At 41.3% G+C, this 19,745-nt stretch overlaps 1 protein-coding gene across 1 annotated transcript in view; it reads left to right on the forward strand.

Annotated features, from left to right (window-relative positions):
- Positions 1-19,745, forward strand: part of CDH2 (cadherin 2) — a 174,587-nt gene that overhangs the window by 11,929 nt on the left and 142,913 nt on the right. The window contains exon 2 of the mRNA XM_084849634.1: positions 9,256-9,373. Coding sequence (XP_084705760.1) covers positions 9,256-9,373 — 118 coding nt within the window. The remainder of the gene's footprint in view (positions 1-9,255; positions 9,374-19,745) is intronic.

The following is a 19,745-nucleotide window of genomic DNA, read 5'->3' on the forward strand; positions in this document are numbered from 1 at the left end:
TCCACTACCTCTAACCTGTTTAATTGATTATGTTTGCTTCTAGCATTGATCATTGAGGTTTGTTTTAATACTCTCTCATATAGATAGATAGATAGATTTGCCTAGTTGATTGTAGATACAACATATAAAAACACATGATTGTCAATTAGTAGCTGACAATCTTTTATCTTCCCAACAGGATAATTTACTGAAAGCTAAGGAACCAAAAGGTTTTTCAAGGTGTCCTGTGGTTAAGCAAGCTGGGACTATTTAAGACGTAAAAATGTTTTAACAACAAATTACAAGTGATGTTACATCAGATTTGTCATGAGTTTATAATTATTTTTTAATGTAAGGCAGAATAATGTGTGTGTCATCCCTGTCCCCCCTGCTTTACAATTCTTTTGAAAATAATATCTTCAAATATTTGCCCCTATCTACATTTTTAATTTTCTGTTCGCTGCTGACCCTGAACATCCCTGGAAGATGCAATGATTAAGAGAAAATTTAGCTTTACTTGGAGCAAAGCTTCATACGCTGGAGAGACAAATGGAACTGTAATGTACATAATGTAGAATGAAATAGCAGAAGCATGAACAATTTGTCTCCCTTTCGAGTTACAATCAGATTAGAGGGGTGAAGATAGCTATGACTGTATATGTGAATTATCCCTCAGTAAGTCAGCATTGCAACTGGTATCTCATGGAAAGTTTGCCCAACCCCCTCCTCCACCCTGTTTGAGCGTTGCACCTACTTGCTTACTCTCTGTCGATGTGGCATTCACATCTCCTTCCATGCCCTCTGGCATAAACCAGAGGGAATTGGGCCTTGTAGGTCAGTGTAACAGAGCACATACTTTGCATGCAGAAGGTCTTCGGTTCGATCCCCAGCATCTCCAGGTAGGCTAGGAAAAACCCCTACCTGAAATCCTGGAGAGCCACAACCAGTCAGTGTCAACAATACTGAGCTAGATGGACCAAGGATCTCACTATGTGTACGGCAGCTTCTTATGTTCCTAATATAATTTGGAAATATTATATGATGCTACCCCACAGTGAGAGCTGTGGGACTCCATTCTGTGCCTTTGGTCTTACAGCTAGAAGGCTTACAGGTTTCCTTTCCTTCCTGCCCCCTGGAAGGCCCACTCTTCCCCCTCTCAGAGGTCAATTTTCCGACCTTGGAGGGCAACAGGCACGGTTCTTTCTGCACTTGGATCTGTCTATGAGCCAAAGGATTTCTCCCAAGGTGACCTGTGTGCCTGCTCAGTCTGCTGCCCAGGTGCTAACTGATGATGGGCAACTTCAAGGCTCCTGCTCTCTCTCCTTAGAATCCTTTGACTTTAAACAATCTTAAGACTGGACACCTGTTCAAATAGGGCTTTCCGCGGATTATGTTTATGGTGGGGGGGGAGGCGTTCTGTCCCTCCCCCCGGAATCCTCGAACGGCCGGCTGTGCTCTGCGGCGGCTCCGCGGAGCAGCTGGCCAGGCCCAGGCCAGAGCTGTCCACAGCTGGATTTCCGTCTGCAGAGGGCTCTGGGTAAAAACAAAAAACCCGCGTACGCAAATGGCGGTGGCTACAGCCACCACCATTTGTGTTCCTTATTTTTGAATAAGGAAACGCCCGCTACGCTATTTGCGTTCCCCTTTATTTTCACCGTAATAGTCTACGTAAATATTTACATAGACTAAGACGGCCAAAAATAAGGAATGCAAATGGTGGTGGCCGTAGCCGCTGCCATTTGCGTACGATTTTTTTTTTTAACCCAGCCGTGATAGGCTACATAAATCTTTACGTAGCCTATCACGTCTCTGTAAAAAAACAAAAGAAAACAAACCTCCAGACTGCAAATGGCGGCGGCGGCGGCAGCCAGTCAGAAGACCAGCCACCTCCGCTGCCAAAGCTGGCGCCGGAGTTGCTGCCGCCTGGAACATCCGCCCCAGGTAAGTCTCGTCCCGGGGGGGATCCGCGGGGTGGCGGGGGGGTGGCAGGCCGTTCCGCCACAGATTTCAGGGGGCCGAATGTACTGGCATTCGGCCTCACCGAGATCTGTGGTGGAATTCTCTGACATCCCTAGCTCTCCCAGCTCTCCAAAATAGAGTATTGACATCTGTAAAATAGGACATCTGACCGCACTAAACTACAGCACACTACTGAATTTTATCCATCTGGAGAAATAGCCTGGCTTCTGTGTCTTGGAGCTGTGGCTGCATATGGTCATCACACTCAACCAGATGAGTTGCTGATTAAGCTAACAGTTAATTATTACTTTTCAGATGTTTCTATGTCAAACTTCTTAAATACTGTCACTTAAATGAGATAATCTTTCAGAAGAAAACTGTTCTGTTGGTCCAAGCGCTGACATATTTTTAAACAATCTGTTTTACTGAGATAACACACTAGCATAGACAGAATAAGCATTTTAACTGAGGAAACAGTTATCTCCATCAAGCTCAGTGACCACTGAGAAATGTTTCTTGACTGGAATTTGACTCTGCTTCCTACCTAGCTGGGATTGATTGTACAGAGATGGAACAGCAATTCTCTAATACTTAAATGTAATTAAGTATGCTTTTGATGTCACAGTATGGGGGAAAAAAACAATGTTATTTTTAAATTAAAAATATAAGACATTTGGAGTTGTAGGCCTATATTGCCATAATGTTTACAAACTTAAGACTGTATAAGCAGTGGATAAAAATCTGTGTTTGTTTCATTATTTTGAGTGAAAGTTAAAATTTTCCTTGAACTAAGCCAAACTGCACTGTGGCTAGGTGTGATTTAGGTTTCATTTGCTTAGGGTTTATTTCTCTTAGCTTCACTAAAAATATATATATATCAGCCAGTGAGTGGCACCCTAGTTGTGGAATGAGCTCCCCAGAGAGGCTCACCTGGTGCCTATGTTGTAGTCTTTTTGGTGCCAGGTGAAGACCATCTTATTTTCCCAGGCATTTTAGTCTCTCAGTTTCTACTGTTTTTAAATCTGTTGCTGTGTTTTAAATCTTTGCACTGCTGCTAGGTTTTATTCTGGTTTTTATTTTATACTTTAATATTATATATTATGCTACTGCATTTTATAGTTTTAATTGTTGTGAACTGCCCAGAGAGCTTCAGCTATTGGGCAGTATAGAAATATAATAAATATATAAAGGTTTGTAGGCACATTCATTTTAGTTCTTTTTCAATAATAGTTTCACTGAATAAAAGGCCTGTCTATCCTGTGCATTTGAGCAGTTAGGTGCTTAAATATCTTAAATATTTACAGAATTGATGCTTAAATTCCAGTTTTTTAAATCTCTGCTGTCTTAAATATCTGCACTGCTGATAGGTTTTGTTGTTGTTTATTCGTTCATTCGCTTCCGACTCTTCGTGACTTCATGGACCAGCCCATGCCAGAGGTTCCTGTTGGCCGTCGCCACCCCCAGCTCCATAGTTATTATATTATATTTTATATTGTATTTTTAGTTTTGCGAACTGCCCAGAGAGCTTTGGCTATTGGGCGATATAAAAATGAAATAAGTAAATAAATATTAAATTGCTAATGGTGTATATATAAGTATATTTATTTGTTTAGATTGTTTGATGCTAGTTTCCATTTGCAGGAAAAGTTATAAAACAGGCGCAGCTTATATTATACATTTATGAACAGCTCAGATAATAATTGTTGGGTGTACACAGAGATTGATATATAGTGTTATTATTAGCTACACTAGTATGATGCTTTTCAGCCATTGCAGGTAGGAATTGAGGTTTGGGGTGTATGACTTCCTGTGGTGCCTTTGTGGATAATTCTGCCCATAGGATGTATTCAGATGATCCTCCATACCATGGTTTGGAGGATCTAGAGTGAGTCATGGGCTCAAATGCTCCCTCCTCACTCCATTCCTACCCTCCTTTCCTCATATGCATAGCTTAATATGTTACTACCTGGCCTAGTCAAACTATATTTTGCCATTATATCTGAACTAGCAATTTATGGTTTGAGTGAGCCCTCCAAACCAGGATTGCAAGCTAGAATCAAGCTGCTATTTGCAATAATAATTTGGAGGGCTCGCTTAAACCATGGTTTAGTGGTTCCGATGTAACAGCAAACTATGGTTTGATTAGATCAGAAAGTAGTGTACTAAGCCACGTGCATAACTTTTAACTTTAACAGCTTGGTTTTTTAAAAAATAGATGTTCCACAGACCCAGAAGAAGTTATGCTAAAAAGAAAAGGATTAGAGAGGTATAGTTTGTTTATGTTGGTAAAATTATTCCTTCAGAGTAAGGGATAATTCACCATAATGTTTTGGGTGTCTGCTATGGCTTTGAAAGATGCACTACCTGTGGGGCAACTATTAAAAAATACCACCAAGCTGATACTGTTAAAAATTCATTTCAGTAATATGTACATCATAACTCCCTTTATGTGCCACTCAAGTGAAGAATCACACAATTACATGAGAGCGGGAACTCCTGGTCTCTTCCCCAGTGCATGTCATGCATGATGCCTGCCGCCACCTATAAACACTCTTTCACGGCATCATGCATGCTTTGCATGCTGCCACCCCCCCCCCCCAGAAGCTTTAATGTGGTCATCTGAAAGAAAGTAATGTGGTTAGGACACCAATACTCTTGTGATACCAGTACTCGTTCCCCATTACTCATGTGATCCCCCTGCACATTCAGTAATGTGTGAAGATGGCTGATGTGTAAGTTGAATCAACACGTAGGTCTTGAACAAAAACCACAATTCTCTCAATGTGTTTTCCTGCCTAAATAGTTTAGAACTACTGGTGAAACATATAGGTATTTGTTTATTGACTAGACTTGTGCCTGACTCTATTTGGGGTAACTTGTGACTACTGTTATGTAACCATAGTTTAGTTACACATGCTTAGTCAGGACCAATTTAATGTTTTACGTTCACTGATTTGCCCTCGAAAGATTTTTACAGGTGCATGCATGTGAAATACTAGCTCCGGTTCATGGGATTTTCTGCCAGCATATTGCAAGGACAGTTCCTTTTGCTGTAATATTTCATATGCATCTACCTGTAGGCATCAATTATAAGCCATGGGAATTCTTAATTGGAATTACTTTATCTCCACTACATTATGGTTCTGATAACCATTAAGTCCTCTGTGGCAAGGACATGTGTTGCATGCTTCACCTGGCAGGGCAATCAATGTTATGGGTTGATAAAGGAATCCATTTGAGAGAGTAGTCAAATTGGCTTTGTGCAAGTTGGCTCTTTCCCATCACAAATGTTCTAATGCCCATCTGGGTGGGTCACCCTTCATATCTAATGATAACTATTTTACCAAGAATTACCTTTTTATGAAAAGAGAGAATAGATCTCAAGTCTATACAAATAATATCTTCCATGCTACATAACAATGACATTTTGGGTATGCTAAGGTATTTTTCACAGTCTAGAACTTGTAGAGCAGCATTGAAGTTGTCCTTACATTTTCATCAGTGTGCTGTAGGATTGTGTTGTGATTTGTACTTCAGAGCCCATTCGTATGCCATTTAGGTGGGCTTCATTTTTTTAACTACTTCATGAGTTGCTTGGCAACATTACTGACACCAACATTTTATTCCTCTCATGGACAGTAAGGTATGATATCAGCCAGGCTGTCAAGCAGAATTCTGACAGATTTTTGCCTGGGAATCTTATATCATCACTTCCTGCTAGTTCTTATCAGGGTGCCAGTCTGTAGAGAGGTAGAGTTTTGTTGCTTTTATATATTGGGGCCAGTTTACATGTTATAGTTCCTATCCAGAGGCCGCTTCAATTGCTTTATAGGGCAATTGAACTATCGTTATTTAGTTGTTTGTGTGTAACAGTTCATCAACAGATCAGGTAACTTAATGCCACCACAAATGTCCAAAGAGAGAGGCCTTTGGTCCAATCACATAGTCTGCCACTGCACAGTCAAATGGCTCACCATATGATGACACCTGTCACACGGAATTATTTAAAATGTTCTCTCTGTGGCGGCTGAAATTTGTATATTGGCTGTTACTGTCTTGCTGATAGGCGGACAAAACTTGGTTTGCTTTGCTTCTGGAGAAGGGAGAAAACAAAGCATCATACCCAGCAGCAGAAGGATAAGCCAGTTCTCTTGCAGCAGGCTGGCAGGAAGCACTCTCAGGATTGGCAATGGTCCATAGTTCAGTGATTGAAAAACACCACCTTACTCTTGCTTTTATAGTTTTGCCAGGCCTATATAAAACAGATTTTTGAAATGGTGGACTAATCTTACACTGCATAATTTATATGAAAGATTAGAGATCACAGATCTCTGTAGGCATATCTTTACTGGAAACAATATTTTTATCAACAATTTTCTTGAGTGGTTCTAGGGAAAAAACGTTTATTATCTCAACTTTCTTCATTACATTATAGTCATATTGCACTGGTTTCTCCTGTTGCTGCCTCTTCGTGATCTCATCTGCCCTAGACCGAAAGAACCAGTGTTGTAATCAGCTTCCTTTTTATTATGAAGATTTAAATGTTTAACTCTACATTGTTCGCTGTGACATGAAATGTGGTGGAAGAGGTGTGGCAGTGATGCTTAATATTCTTAAACTGAACTTGAAATGACCCAGATTATGTTGTGGCTGAAATAAAATTTTATTGAATTTCAAATGCAAAACACAAGAGGCTAAAGCATTGTCAAAGTTAGAATCTCGGATTCCTCTCATGTGTTTATGGCTAAAGAATCTTTACAATAGACTGATTTTGGGAACAGAGTGCTCTCTTTTGTTTCTGGGAAAAATTGAGAGGTTGCAAATGAAAGCATAAAGAAGCCTCTTCATTCATGTCCCCATTGTTTCATTGGGCATTGTTCCAGTTTAGAAGAGTTGTTTAGCAGATATAGAGTGCTGGAAAAGGCCGACTGATTCCCATGCACATCGGTGCAGGCTTGTTAAAATCCTGTTATCTACTCAGCTGCCCACCCAGGATTTACTTGTTTCAATGGTAGTTAGAATGGCTATTTCCCTCCTTCCCCGCCTCCCCCTGCCTCAGTTAGTTGTATTGAGTTTGCTTATTAAATTATGGAATCTGACAGCATTTGGAGCTGAAGTCCCCCCCCCCCACCTCTAATTTGGGGAGTTACAGATTTGTTGATTTAGAAATAATTTGCCTTTTAGATTTTGTTTGGAGCTGCAGTCTGTCTACAGCATTGGCAGGAGCCTAAAATTATTACCGTCAAATCTTGTGTATGGTCTAATGTTAGTATGACACCAATATACTTGTATAAGAGTAGATACCCTCTTATTAAAAGTGCTTACCTTAATAAAAGAAAATTCACTATCTTAAAGTGCAGCTGACTAATTAAAGCTAAGACCATGATATCTAGACCTATTTGCTGCTTTAGGGACCCCTCTTTAGAGGAATCACTGTCTGTATGAATATATACACTTTCTCCAAACTGATATGTGAGATGCAACATCTACAAGTCAGCCCAATTTTCAACCCTGAGGATGCAGATCTTTTATTTAACCTTCTTGTACTAGAAAAGTGGGATGTTTTAGTGTAGTATACTGTATGCTTTAATGGCATGGTTTTTGATGCCATACTTCACATTTAAGTAGATCATCGATCTTAAATTAAAGAAAACCTCCAAATCTTGGTATTTGTTGCAGCCAATCTCATAGTCTTGCTATACTGGTTAAAATAGCGGTGGGCAACCTCCAGGGGCCACACACCCTGCCATCAAAATTGTGGCTGAATTTGCTGTGTTGGTGGTGGTGACAGCAGCAGCAAATTTAACAGTGGGGTGGGGAGGCTGCAAAAATGGCAATGGGGGGCTATGCGCTGTGCATTGCCCAGTCCTTGGCTTAAGATTTTAGAGTAACCTGCTGAGAAACGTATGGTTTCAGTCAGGGGTAGGCAAAAGGTAGAGTAGGATCTGCTGGTAGATCTCCGGGTGATTTGTAGTAAATTGGTAAAGTTTGTAACTCCACTAACAGAAAGATCTAAGAAAGCAGCAAAATGACCTCTCCCCCACCATCTCCCCCCTGATATACTTGGGGGTGGAATAACTAGAATTTGACTTTCGTGTGGAGGGACTGTGAGCTCTGTTCAGTTCTGGTACTTAAAACAAATTCCTGGGCTCAGTATTTTTTAATTCTAAGTAAATGGCTGGGTTTGGATGATCACCTGAAAGAAGAAGCCACCATGGCTTCTTTTCCCTGCCCTATGCATGCTGCTCTTGTCTCACCATTTGGCTGATTACCCACAGTGCTGTTCAGGTTGTTCTGTTGTCCAAACCTGGCAAGGTGCGTGGCAGGGGTGGCTTCTAAACCACCCCACAACCTATGGTTTGTTGTAGGGGTTGTGGGGTAGTTTAAAAGCCACCATTGCTCGGGTTCGGACGACACAACAACCTGCACCGCGTCACGGGTAATTAGGTAAATGGTGTATGTGGGGGCAGGGAAAAGAAGCCATGGTGGCTTTCCCGCCCCAGTGATCACCCAAACCCAGTGTATATCTTTTGCACGTGTCTCTGGTTGGTGAATCTCAGGATTCTAGTAAAAAAAACAACAACCAAAGATCCTGCAAGCCTGAAGTTTGTCCATTCCTAGTTTAAGTTGTGCTGTAAGATGGTTCAAGACTTTGTTACTGTTTAAAATGTTTTTTAGTCACTATTTACTCCTGATAGTTAATATGCTGCATGGAATGGGAAAGGCTTTTTTTAAAGTAAGGGATTAAAATTATGTTTTGTGAACTGAATAGCTGGTCCTCAATAACTTTTTTATGGCAAATATGATAGTATTAGAAACACTTATTTGTGGATATATATGCCAGAGATGCATATTCCTCTGTCTATCCATCAGGTAAATATAGGGTTGAATAGACAGTCCCTGAAATCTGTTGATGGGCCTAGGTTTTGAATTGTCTGTTAAATCTCAAATGCATCATATCCATATCTGACAAACTTTGTAATCAGTTTTTTGTAAGGTTTATTTCTTTTTGAGGAAATGTGTTTATTTTGCTCCACAATTCTGCTCCGACCAGAATGACTGTTTTAGTTGAAACATTTAGTTGTTTAAAGAATCAAGATCGTGTATTATTTAGATCTTACTAGACAAGTGGGATTTGTTCCTTCCATTCCAGTTATCAAAAAGATTAACCCTTTGCCCCCAGAATTCTAATTACAGCATTTAGAAACAAAGACTTGTTTGTATAAGATAGTAGTAAAATCAGGATTTATGCCAAGTGGAATGTTTCTCAGCTGAATGGGGTTGAAAGTATTACATAAATTTTGTCTTGCATTTCAGGCACCTATAAAGGCAACTTGTGAAGAAGGCAATACATTATGCAAGACTGGATTTCCTGAAGATGTTTACAGTGCAGTCATATCCAGGGGAGTACACGAAGGACAGCCTCTTCTGAATGGTATTGGTGTATATGATGTTTAATTTCTTAGTATATCTTGCACATAAATTAATGTCATTGTTTATATTCCTTAAATAGCATGTGAATCCTATTTTAGTTCAGTATAATGCACAATTTCCCCCTTAAGATATGGTTTTGGGATTGAGGAATGAGTGAGATTAGAAATTGTTGATCATAAGAATAATGTATGACCCTTCCTGTTGAAATAATTCTGAGGTATATGAGTTTATAGTTGCCTTTTCCACACTACAATTTTCTCAACTCTTCAGCACAGAACTTACTGCAACATAAATTGATTATAATACTTACCAGCTAACCCACTTGATAAGGTCCTTATATTAACGCTTGCTTTTAAAAATGACAAGGCCAAGGCCTAAATCTCCAGGAACTGGAATTGCTTATTTATCAGAGAAAAATACTGTATTTCAAAATCAGCTCCACTACCGTATCAAAAGTAGAATTTTCCTACCATGTGGCAGAGATAGCATTTGTAAAAGGTTAAATTAGCATAATGTCTGCTTCTCCCCTGCCTGTCCCTCCTTTAAGCTTTGTGTTCAGGCCTCAGGGGCGTTGCTAAGGTCTTAAAAGATCCAGGGCACAGGCCCATAACACAAATTTATACACACACACACACACGAGTATAAGTGCACGTCTAATGTGTGTGTGTGGTGTGTGCATGCAGTGTGCTTGCGTGTGTGTACAGATTACATACATACATACATACATAAGAAGTGTACACTGACCCCCTACCCAATTCAACTCAGACCCTGATTCAGCATTTTGGAAAACATACCGCTTCTGCTCTGGCCAATTTGTAGTTGGACCACTTCAGCTCAGCACCAAACTTCAGTCAAAGTTTGGAAAAATGAGTCTTTATGCTTCCTGTTGACTCCCATGGGAAATTAGGGAAAAAAGTGTAACTTTTTCTCTTGGTCAGAACTGGATAATTTCAGGCATAGTAGCCCCCTAGAAGGGGATTACACCTGCCCAATGTCAGAAAAATAGGTGCAGGGTTTATATTTTGATTTTCTTTTAAAGGGAACTGCCAATAATGTTTTAATTCCTTGGAAGAATTGGATAAAATTGTCAGGATTCATTGCCCCATCAGAGGAGATCATGTCTGCCAAATTTCAGAATGCTAGCTGCAAGGGGTTTTGTGCAAGGGTGGCCTTGACATTTTGAGGTCTCCAAAAGAAGACATACTTATCTCCCTATGTTCCTTGTGGACCATTGTTCTGAAAATTACAGTCAGCCTACAGTTGTCCCTAAGAAAGAAACCAGCAAAGTTTCAGAAGGATAGGTGCATCAGTTCATGTGGAAGAGGAGTTCTCCAGTTTGGGGGAGAGAGTGATTTGCTTTTCCTTCCATTCACCCCTTCCCCAATAGTTTTGGGGTAAATTTATATGAAAATGCACAGGTCATTAGAGGTGTCCCCTAGTCAAGAAACCCTGCAAAGTTTCTGAAGGATATACATGCATTCTAATTTAGAATTACTAGAATTTATTTACATTTCACCAGTGTTAGCAGCAGGGGAAGGTGCTATTGCACTCATGTCCTGCTTGTGGGTTTCCAGTGGGCATCTGGTTGGCCACTGTGTGAACAGAATGCTGGACTAGATTGAAATTGATCTGATGCAGCACAGCTCTTCTTATGTTCTTAAATACAGAGTGCCTCTGAGCATGTGCAGAATGTTTTTATTTCACCACTGAGCACTTACATGTTCCCCCTACCAATTCTATTCCCCTCCATGTAACCATCCCTCCTTATCCTACCATCCTCCAGCAACTCTTCATAAAAACAGATGTCTTGTTTTATGCAACTCCTCTGTACCTCCTCCTTGTTATGCACAAGCTCTCATTGTATCTTCCTCCACATAACTTCATTTGTGCCGACTTCAAGGTTCAGCCAATGAGTCTGTTTTCAAAACTAGGGCTAAGTTATGGAGAAACTCTGAGCATGCACTAAGTGCCTTTCCCTCACCACTGAAGCTAGAGTTCATACACTTCCTCCCACCAACCTACAAATGGTAAAATATGCATAGGACTGAGCTGAAATGGTAGTCAATTCATTAGACAGAATTGGGTAGGCACTGTATTAAGCCTGCAGTACCATGCTCACAACTCAGGACTTATTTCTAGGGATGGCAGAGAAATCCTCCACGGACTCCAGTGAGGCCGGATTCTTTAGAATCAGAGTCCCCAGAGTCCGTGGCAGAATGGACTACCCCTCTGCCACCCCCCGAAATCCCCCTGGGACAGACCTTACTTGGCGGCAGCGGATGCTCCAGGTCAGGTTGTCGTCTTCCTTCTGTAGCCGGGCTGCGGAATGAAATGGCGGCCATTGTAGCGGCCGCCATTTGCATCCCTGCCCATGATTGGCTACATAAATATTTACATAGCTTATCACGGCAAAGAGCAGGGACGCATATGGCGGCCACTACACCATTTGCGTCCCTGCTCTTTTCGTGATAGGCTGCGTAAATATATACGTAGCCTATCACAGCTAACGCAGGGATGTAAATGGCGTCCCTTGTCTGTTTGTATCCTCTTGTCTGTTTGTATAAAGTCAAATACAGTTCAGAACTTCTCTTGCCCACCGAAGAGAATTCTCTCTAAGAATTTCCCAAGATAAGCTCTGGGTGAAATAAAGAAGAGAAAGAAAGAAAGAATAGGATACGGGAGGGAAGAAGAAAAGAAAAACGGTGATTGGAAATCTGCGCAGGGGTGGGGGGGTAGAGAGAATTCCCTAAGCCAAGTGGCTCCTTTCAGACAGGTAATACTTCAGAGGTATTTAGGAGGCTGTGGAGAGTTTATAAGGATTGCATGTACTTAAAGAAACTTTATGAGGTGAGGTGGATGAGGGCTTTTTCTAGCTTTTTTAAAACTGTAGAACCTATTTAAAAGCCTCAGCAGTTTCTCTATCATGGCGCCACATAGTCCTAACCCTCCCTTTGGGATTATGTGAGTCTAGGGATGTATGAAAGTCACTTACCTTTTCGCAGCTTGGATTCGTGGTAGGGGGGAGGCGCTCCATCCCTCCCCCCAGAATCCTCCCTGGGCCGGCTCTGCTCTGCGGCAGCTTCACGGAGCTGCCGGCCAGGGCTGTCTGCAGCCGGAGTTTCTGCCACGGCTGGCTGCTGCGGCCGCCATTTGCGTCCTGCCAGGCTGCCATGATAGACTACATAAGTATTTACGTAGCCTATCACGGCAAAGAACGGGCACAAACGGCGGCTGCTACGCTGTTTGCGCCGCTGCTCTTTCCGTGATAGGCTACGTAAATACTTACATAGCCTATCACGGCAGCCTGGCAGGATGCAAATGGTGGCTGCTACGCTGGCGAGAGACCAGTTGCCACCGGAGCCGCCACCGCCGGAACATCCGCCCCAGGTAAGCTTCGTCCTGAGGGGGATTCCGCGGGGTGGCGGGGGGTGAGAGGCCATTCCGCCACGGGTTTCAGGGGGCCGAATGCCAGTGCATTCGTCCTCTCTGAAATCCGTGGTGGAATTCTCTGCCATGTCTCTGTGAGTCCTAGAGCTATTTAGGAGAAATTAAAGTGGAAGGGGAGAAAGAAGTTTGTGGAGACTGATTGGATCCTTTGCTGTACTGAAGCTACTAGACTTCTGCAGAAGCCAAAGGTTCCAGTTTGGGGCAGAAAAATCAGATGCTGTGTGAAATACCAGTATTTCACATGGAGCTCCTTCTTCCCTTCCCTCTCCCTCTTCAAAATTTCATTACAGGCAAGCTCACAACAGTGGGCATGTAAGAGCAGAAAAGAAAAGTAGGGGGAGAGAGGGTTTTTGCACCTCAAAAAAACCCTACACCAGAGATTAGGGATAGTGACCTCCTAATGGTCACATTAAACACCTTCTGATTAGGATCTCTAATCCCCTGGGTGACTTGACAGTTTTTACTTTTTGTTTTAGACTCTGAGAAAAGGAAAATTTACTCATGGCTAGCGCAAAAGCCACTGGACCTAACTTTCTGAAATTTGGTAGGTTCAGTCAGCTCCATAGGGCCTGCTAGGTCCCCAAATTCCATGAATTTATGTGGAAGCACAAAAAAAAATATAGCTCTTTGCTTTGACATGTTTTCTTGAAAATAGCAAATATTACCTGTGACTAGCACAAACGCCACTGGAGCTAACTGCCTGAAATTTGGCATATTTAATCAGTTCTATGGGGGCTACCAAGCCTCCAGATTTCATGTATTTATCATGCAAACTAAAAAAGTTATGGCCGTTTTTGTTTTCCAATGCAAGTCAATAGGAAAATGTAAAAAAAAAAATGGCAATTGGGACAGCTCAAAAAATTCTGGGCCCAGCTCAAAAAAGATCCAGAGCCTGTGCCCAGGTGGGCAGATCCCCAACGATGTCCCTATTTGTGTTTATGCATATGTGAAAGCCTTTTATGGATGCTACATTGTCTACCTCTGCCACATGGCAGGCAGATCCAACTTTTGGATTTTAAAGTATAAATTCAAGACAGACGCAATGCTTTAAATGCTCTTTCTCCTTCACCTGGAATAACTCCATTTTACATGTAAGCCTGTTTCTTTATGTGTAGTTTTTTCTGGCATTTGTATTAGGCAGGAAAGTATCTTCAAAGTAATATAACAGTTACCAAGTTGTCATATGATTTACAAGAACTGTTAGAGAAGCAGAGTGTTCATTTTAAACTTCCTCTGCACTTTTGCCAAATGGCGCATAGTGACCAGGATGAGAAAAAAGAAAGACCTGATCCTGTAGCGGTCCACATTGCCTCAGTCTGGAATGCCACAAAAGTTGGTAGAAATCCCCACTAACGGAAAAACCCTCAAAATTAAACTTGAGGTCCTATTCATTCTGTCAGAAACACATACAGTGAAGTATATTTGCTAATACTCTGCTGCTACACAAATTTCCATATACACATTTATATTTGGGTGCAATTTTAATTGTCAGTAGAGGGCCTCAGAGTAAGAAAAACGTATTAATGTTGTTGTTTTATAAGCTCTAAATATCATAGAAATTACTTTGTAGCTAATTTAAAAATTATGGAGCTGATCAAGATTAGTTTCAATGAGTTTCAAATTTATCTTAAATAAAAACTAATTTGATACCATCTACTGTTTCTCTCTAATATAAATATGGCTGCATAGATTAAGACATTAACATAAATGAAAAAGGTTTTTTAAAATGAAGCTGCAAATCAAATTGATTCTTGAAACAAAAGCTTTTCTCTGTATTTAACATTTTCTGTTCAGCAGTATCTTCTCATAATTATATTTTTACAGACCTGCCTAGTGTTTTCATAACAATAATTTAATTCTAAATGCAAGAAGAATTTATTGGGGTTAGTTTATTAAAATCCTGACTTAATAACATACTTCTGTGTTTCATTTATAGCAAGCAGATATATCCCATATATTGGGTTGGATCCACTGCACAAGCAGACTTTTGCTTGTTTGATGTCAGATCCAAACCATTTGGTTTAGTAATTAGTAGCTTTCAAAAATAATATGACAACTTGGAATATTTAGCAAAACTAGTTTCTCAATATGGGAAGTTACTGTTTTCCTCTTATTATTAATCACTGGTGAACATACTAAGTAGCATTCATAAACTGGCACCGCAGTTATGTTCTATACATACCCATCATATTATTCAAAACAGTAGTTCCTTACATGAAAATGAATCCTGTTGATTTTCTTTACATTTATGTATGAGTAGGTCTATCAATGGTCCCCCAAAGAAGTGTTGTAAATAATATTCCCAGAAAAATTACTAGTCCACAAAAAAATTCTAGTTCACTTGACTATAATTTGACTTGTAATTTGACCTCACTAGTAATTTGTGGCCTAAAGAAAACAAAAGAACGACAACAAAAAAGCACCAACTTTGATAAAGCCTCCCTCTCTAGTCTTCTGAAAGTGATTCAGAATAGGGATGTACGAAAGTCACTTACCTTTTCGACGGGGTGATTCGCGGTGGGGGGGAGGCGCTCCGCACCTCCCCCTGAAATCCTAATCTGGCTGGTTCCGCTCCGTGGAGATTCCGCGGAGCTGCCGGCCGGGGCCACCCGCAGCCGGACATCCGGCTGCTGGGCAGCCTGCAGGAAAAAAAAACTGCGTACGCAAATGGCGGCGGCTACGGCGGCTGCCATTTGCGTTCCCTTTTCTTCGCTGTTTTAGCCTACGTAAATATTTACGTAAGCTATTACGGCGAAAAAAAGGAGAACGCAAATAGCGTAGTGGGCGCTGTTTGCATTCCCCTTTTTTTCGCCGTAATAGCTTACGTAAATATTTATGTAGGCTAAAACAGTGAAAAAAAGGGAACGCAAATGGTGGCCGCCATAGCCGCTGCCATTTGCGTACGTAGTTTTTGTTGTTGTTTTTGCCGTGATAGGCTACGTAAGTATTTACGTAGCCTATCACGGCAAAGGCAGCTACGCAAGTGGCATAGTGGCTGCCATTTGCGTGGCTGCCTTTGCCGTGAAAATATGTAGCCTGTCACGGCAGCCTGGCTGGACGCAAATGGCAGCCGCTACGGCGGCTGCCATTTGAGTCCGCAGCAGCCGGCCGAGAGGCCAGTTGCCGCCACCGCTGGAACATCCGCCCCAGGTAAGCTTCGTCCCGGGGGGGATTCCACGGGGGGGCGGGGGATGGGAGGCCGTTCCGCCATGGGTTTCGGGGGGCCGAATGCCAGTGCATTCGGCCTCACTGAAATCTGTGGTAGAATTCTCCGCCATCCCTAATTCAGAAGAAGAAAAGTATTTGTGAAGATTATGTGTGAAGCAGATAAAGGGTGAAATCTTTGCCTCATTGAGGTCTTTGAGAATATTGCTAGTGATCACAAGAGTACAGTCACAGTGGGTCAGAGCCAGAGCTGCATATGTGTACAAGGTTGGTGGAAGTGGGCTTCTCTGCTCCCCCCTCCCCACAGCAGCCCCCTGAAATTGCTACAGAGAGGGTTGGGGACCCTGCAGAATGGGATGGGCTGTGGCATAGGGGGCTGAGGAAGAAGGAGAAGTCCCTGAAAATCAGGTGGAGGCACTTTCCACAAGCAGAGCTCAGGTTCATGAACTCTCTGACCCCTCCCTATGTTGGCATGGCCAAGAGTTTGGAAGCTTTTACTTCTGTTTTAGATTAACTGCAATTTTGTCATATCATCTGAACAGAGACAAAGGGCAGAATCCAATGGGGCGCTTATGCCCCCACTGATTCCTTTCTGCCCCACCAATTCCCTTCTGCAAATGGTGGGGCCTGCCAATTCCATTGTGTAAGCAAGACCCACTGCTTACACAAGGGAGATTTAGTGCTTTCTAGGAGAAGCTAGCTCCATCGACCTGCCTCCTTCCAGAAACAAGAGTTTTGGGTTGTCCTGGAAGTGCTAAATTGCTGGTGGGGGCTGGTTGTACAATGGACTTGGCAGGGCGTAAGCATCAGCAGGGGCGTATGCACCCGATTGGATTCTGCCCAAAGTTTGGCTAATCTTAACCAGAAGCCAACTTCAAACCATAATTTATGAAACTGGCTTGTTCCATCTAACCATAGTTAAGATTAACCACAGTTTAATGTTTGGATAACATGCTAAACTGTGGTTAATCTAAAATGGAAGCTTCCAATCTCATCCTTCAGGAGGCGGTGGAAGAGGGGAGAGGAAACATGCAATCCTGAGGCTCATAATGCTAAACTAGGGGAACTCAGCCACTGTATATTTAAAATCTTAATCAGAATTGAACCTACGAGCCATAGTAAGCTCTGACCATAGTTGAGCATTATCTTTGTTTTGGGCCCTTAACTTAGATGCCTGCTTCAACTGCAATAAGCTGTCTCCTTTGCTTTCCTTCCAGGTTCTAAGGGCCCAAATAGCCATTACTGAAAATCAGTATCTAGCAGCTATGTCTTTTCTCACTTTTATTCTAGACTAGGTGCAGGACCTTCCTGATCAGGATCCTAGCGAGGAGGTTTGGTGGGGATTTTAAGGTCTGAATGAAGCCCCCTGCAACTATTCTAGAGTAAAAAAAAATTAAAAAAAACCACACATGGCTGCTAGGCATGGATTTAAGTAATGCCTGTTTTGGCCCTAAAAGTGAACACTTCTGAAATAACAATTGTTTCTCTTAAAATTCTTTTCAAGTAAATACTTTAATTGTAGATAGGTGTTTACTAAGACCAGAATGCAGGTACCTATGAATTTCATTTATGCCACGTTATACCCACTTGATGACAATAGCTTTCTGTTACTGTAAATTTCTGCTACATTTTAATCTTAATAAAAATTTAAAAGGGTTATTTTTCCATTCATTACTACAAATGAGCTAAACTGAAATACTTGGAACAGTGGAATTATTTGGCCTGAAAGCCAAGTACTCTGTATAACTGGTTAGTGGATCACAGCGGTGTACTTTATTTAATTATATATGTGAAACGTCACAATTTTATTTAAAACATATAAACATTCAATATTACAAAGCAGTTTTTAATTTCTTTTTGTTTTAAAAGGCCATAAAAACGTATCACATTATGTGGATTAGTGTGAATTAGTTGAAAAACTTCTTGGGGCATTGTGTGTGTTTTTTTCCTCTTCACCACAACTTCCTTAGTCAAATTATTTTAACGGGTAATTCTCTTGGAAGAACCGACATGCTTGAAAGCATATCATTTTATGTTTTTACATAAATGTACAGGCCATCATTGGATGGCTTTGACTTAGAATTTAATTACACTGTCATTTTGAAGTACTATTGTTGTCAAAAGCCCATTTTCTGGTTATTAAACTAGATGCATGTGACAATAGAAGCTAAGCATACTTTGTAGTATAGTCACATCCAAAGGGAAAAGCTCTGTAGGCCTGACTCGGAACTCTGTATTTCCATTGATATTACTGGAGTTTATCCAGATTTACGCCAATGTGAGATCTGAATTTTGCACTTTAATTGTTATGGATTTTCTGTGGGCGTTGAAGCATTTTAAAGATTTTTGACTATACTGTCAGTTGCCTGAGGTATAGAGGTTTTATTATCCTCTTAGCTAGTAGTAAAATACAGTGACTGTGGCACAAACTGACCATCTTTTTCATTTGTTTCTCATCATTTTGTTGAATTTTAAGATGGCCAACACCTACAAAATTGATTCTGTTTCCCTTCAAAACACAAAACTTTAAATTAAATTAGACTATCAGTATGAAGTGTTTTAAATCTATATCAGAGATGCAAAAAAAGCAAAGAAACACAACAACAAAGGTAGCTGTGTTGATGGTAAGAAAATTTCCAAAATCTGTATTACCTTTATTAGCTTTACCAAATGATCACAAAACTTATTCAAGCTTTCAAGTCTTCAGATATCTTCATCAGGCAAAATGTTGCGATAATAAGCAGGTTGGGAAGAGGGAAATAGGAGAGAAAAAATGTCTGACTTGATGGTGAAGTCAAGAGTATCTGAATGTTCAGAGCCCCAAGATGAAGTGCGGGGGAAGACTCTCCAGACATTCAAATTAGGGGTCCTTCACACGGAGCTTTTATCCTGCGATTGAGAATGCTCCTTCACGGAAGTTTGCGGGCTCTTTACATGACGATGCCGTGACCCTGCTGTGACCCTCCAGGGTGTCTCCTGCACTAAATGCCCTTTGTTCCATTTTTAAATAGATGGCAGATAATGAGCTATCAAATTACGCTGTTGTGTTCTGCTTCAGTTTCCTCCATGAAAAGAGTTAACACAGCAAGAAGAGGAGTGAGATCAATGAAAGATAATGGAAGAATCAGATATGGGGAGAAGGAGGGGGGAAGGGGAGGGGGCAAAGGAAGCATGTGTAAAGGGAGTCAGTTGTGATCCTGCGTTTTTTAAAACAGGAGCAGAAAGTCCCGTTTTAAATGCAGGATTTTAGGCTGGTGTAGGGATGCCCTTAGTCCCTGCTGATCATGTAATGGTTTGCCCCTAGGATTGCTGGGAACTAGAAAGGGAAAAGTGTTGGATCCCCCATTTTGGAAATATACAATCTAGCTATTACTCAGATGTGTTTCCATCCTGGGCAAAGCACACTGGCCCTGTTTACCAGTGGATCACAGAGAGAAATGAGTGAGTCTTTATATTAGCCAAGCTGAAGATAATTTTAGATTCTGTGCTAGGTTAAAAAAAAAAAGTAAATTGAAGCCAAATTGGGGAGCTTTACCCTTCTTCCCCACCATCCAATGATTGGCGGGTGGATACCAGGGAAAAAGCGGGTCTTAGTGGGTCTGCAGTTCTGGAATACTTTTTCCAATGAGGTTTGCCTGGTGGCTACCATGATGCTGTTTTGGCATCAGACACAGGCCTTTTAATCTGTGTCTCTTTTATCTTTGTTAGGTTTGTTAGTTTTATGCTGCTCATGATATTATTGTTCATAGTAATATCACGAG

This window comes from Heloderma suspectum, chromosome 4, assembly GCF_057233095.1.
Source record: "Heloderma suspectum isolate Gila_16-S chromosome 4, 16-S_ref, whole genome shotgun sequence".
NCBI lineage: Eukaryota > Metazoa > Chordata > Lepidosauria > Squamata > Helodermatidae > Heloderma > Heloderma suspectum.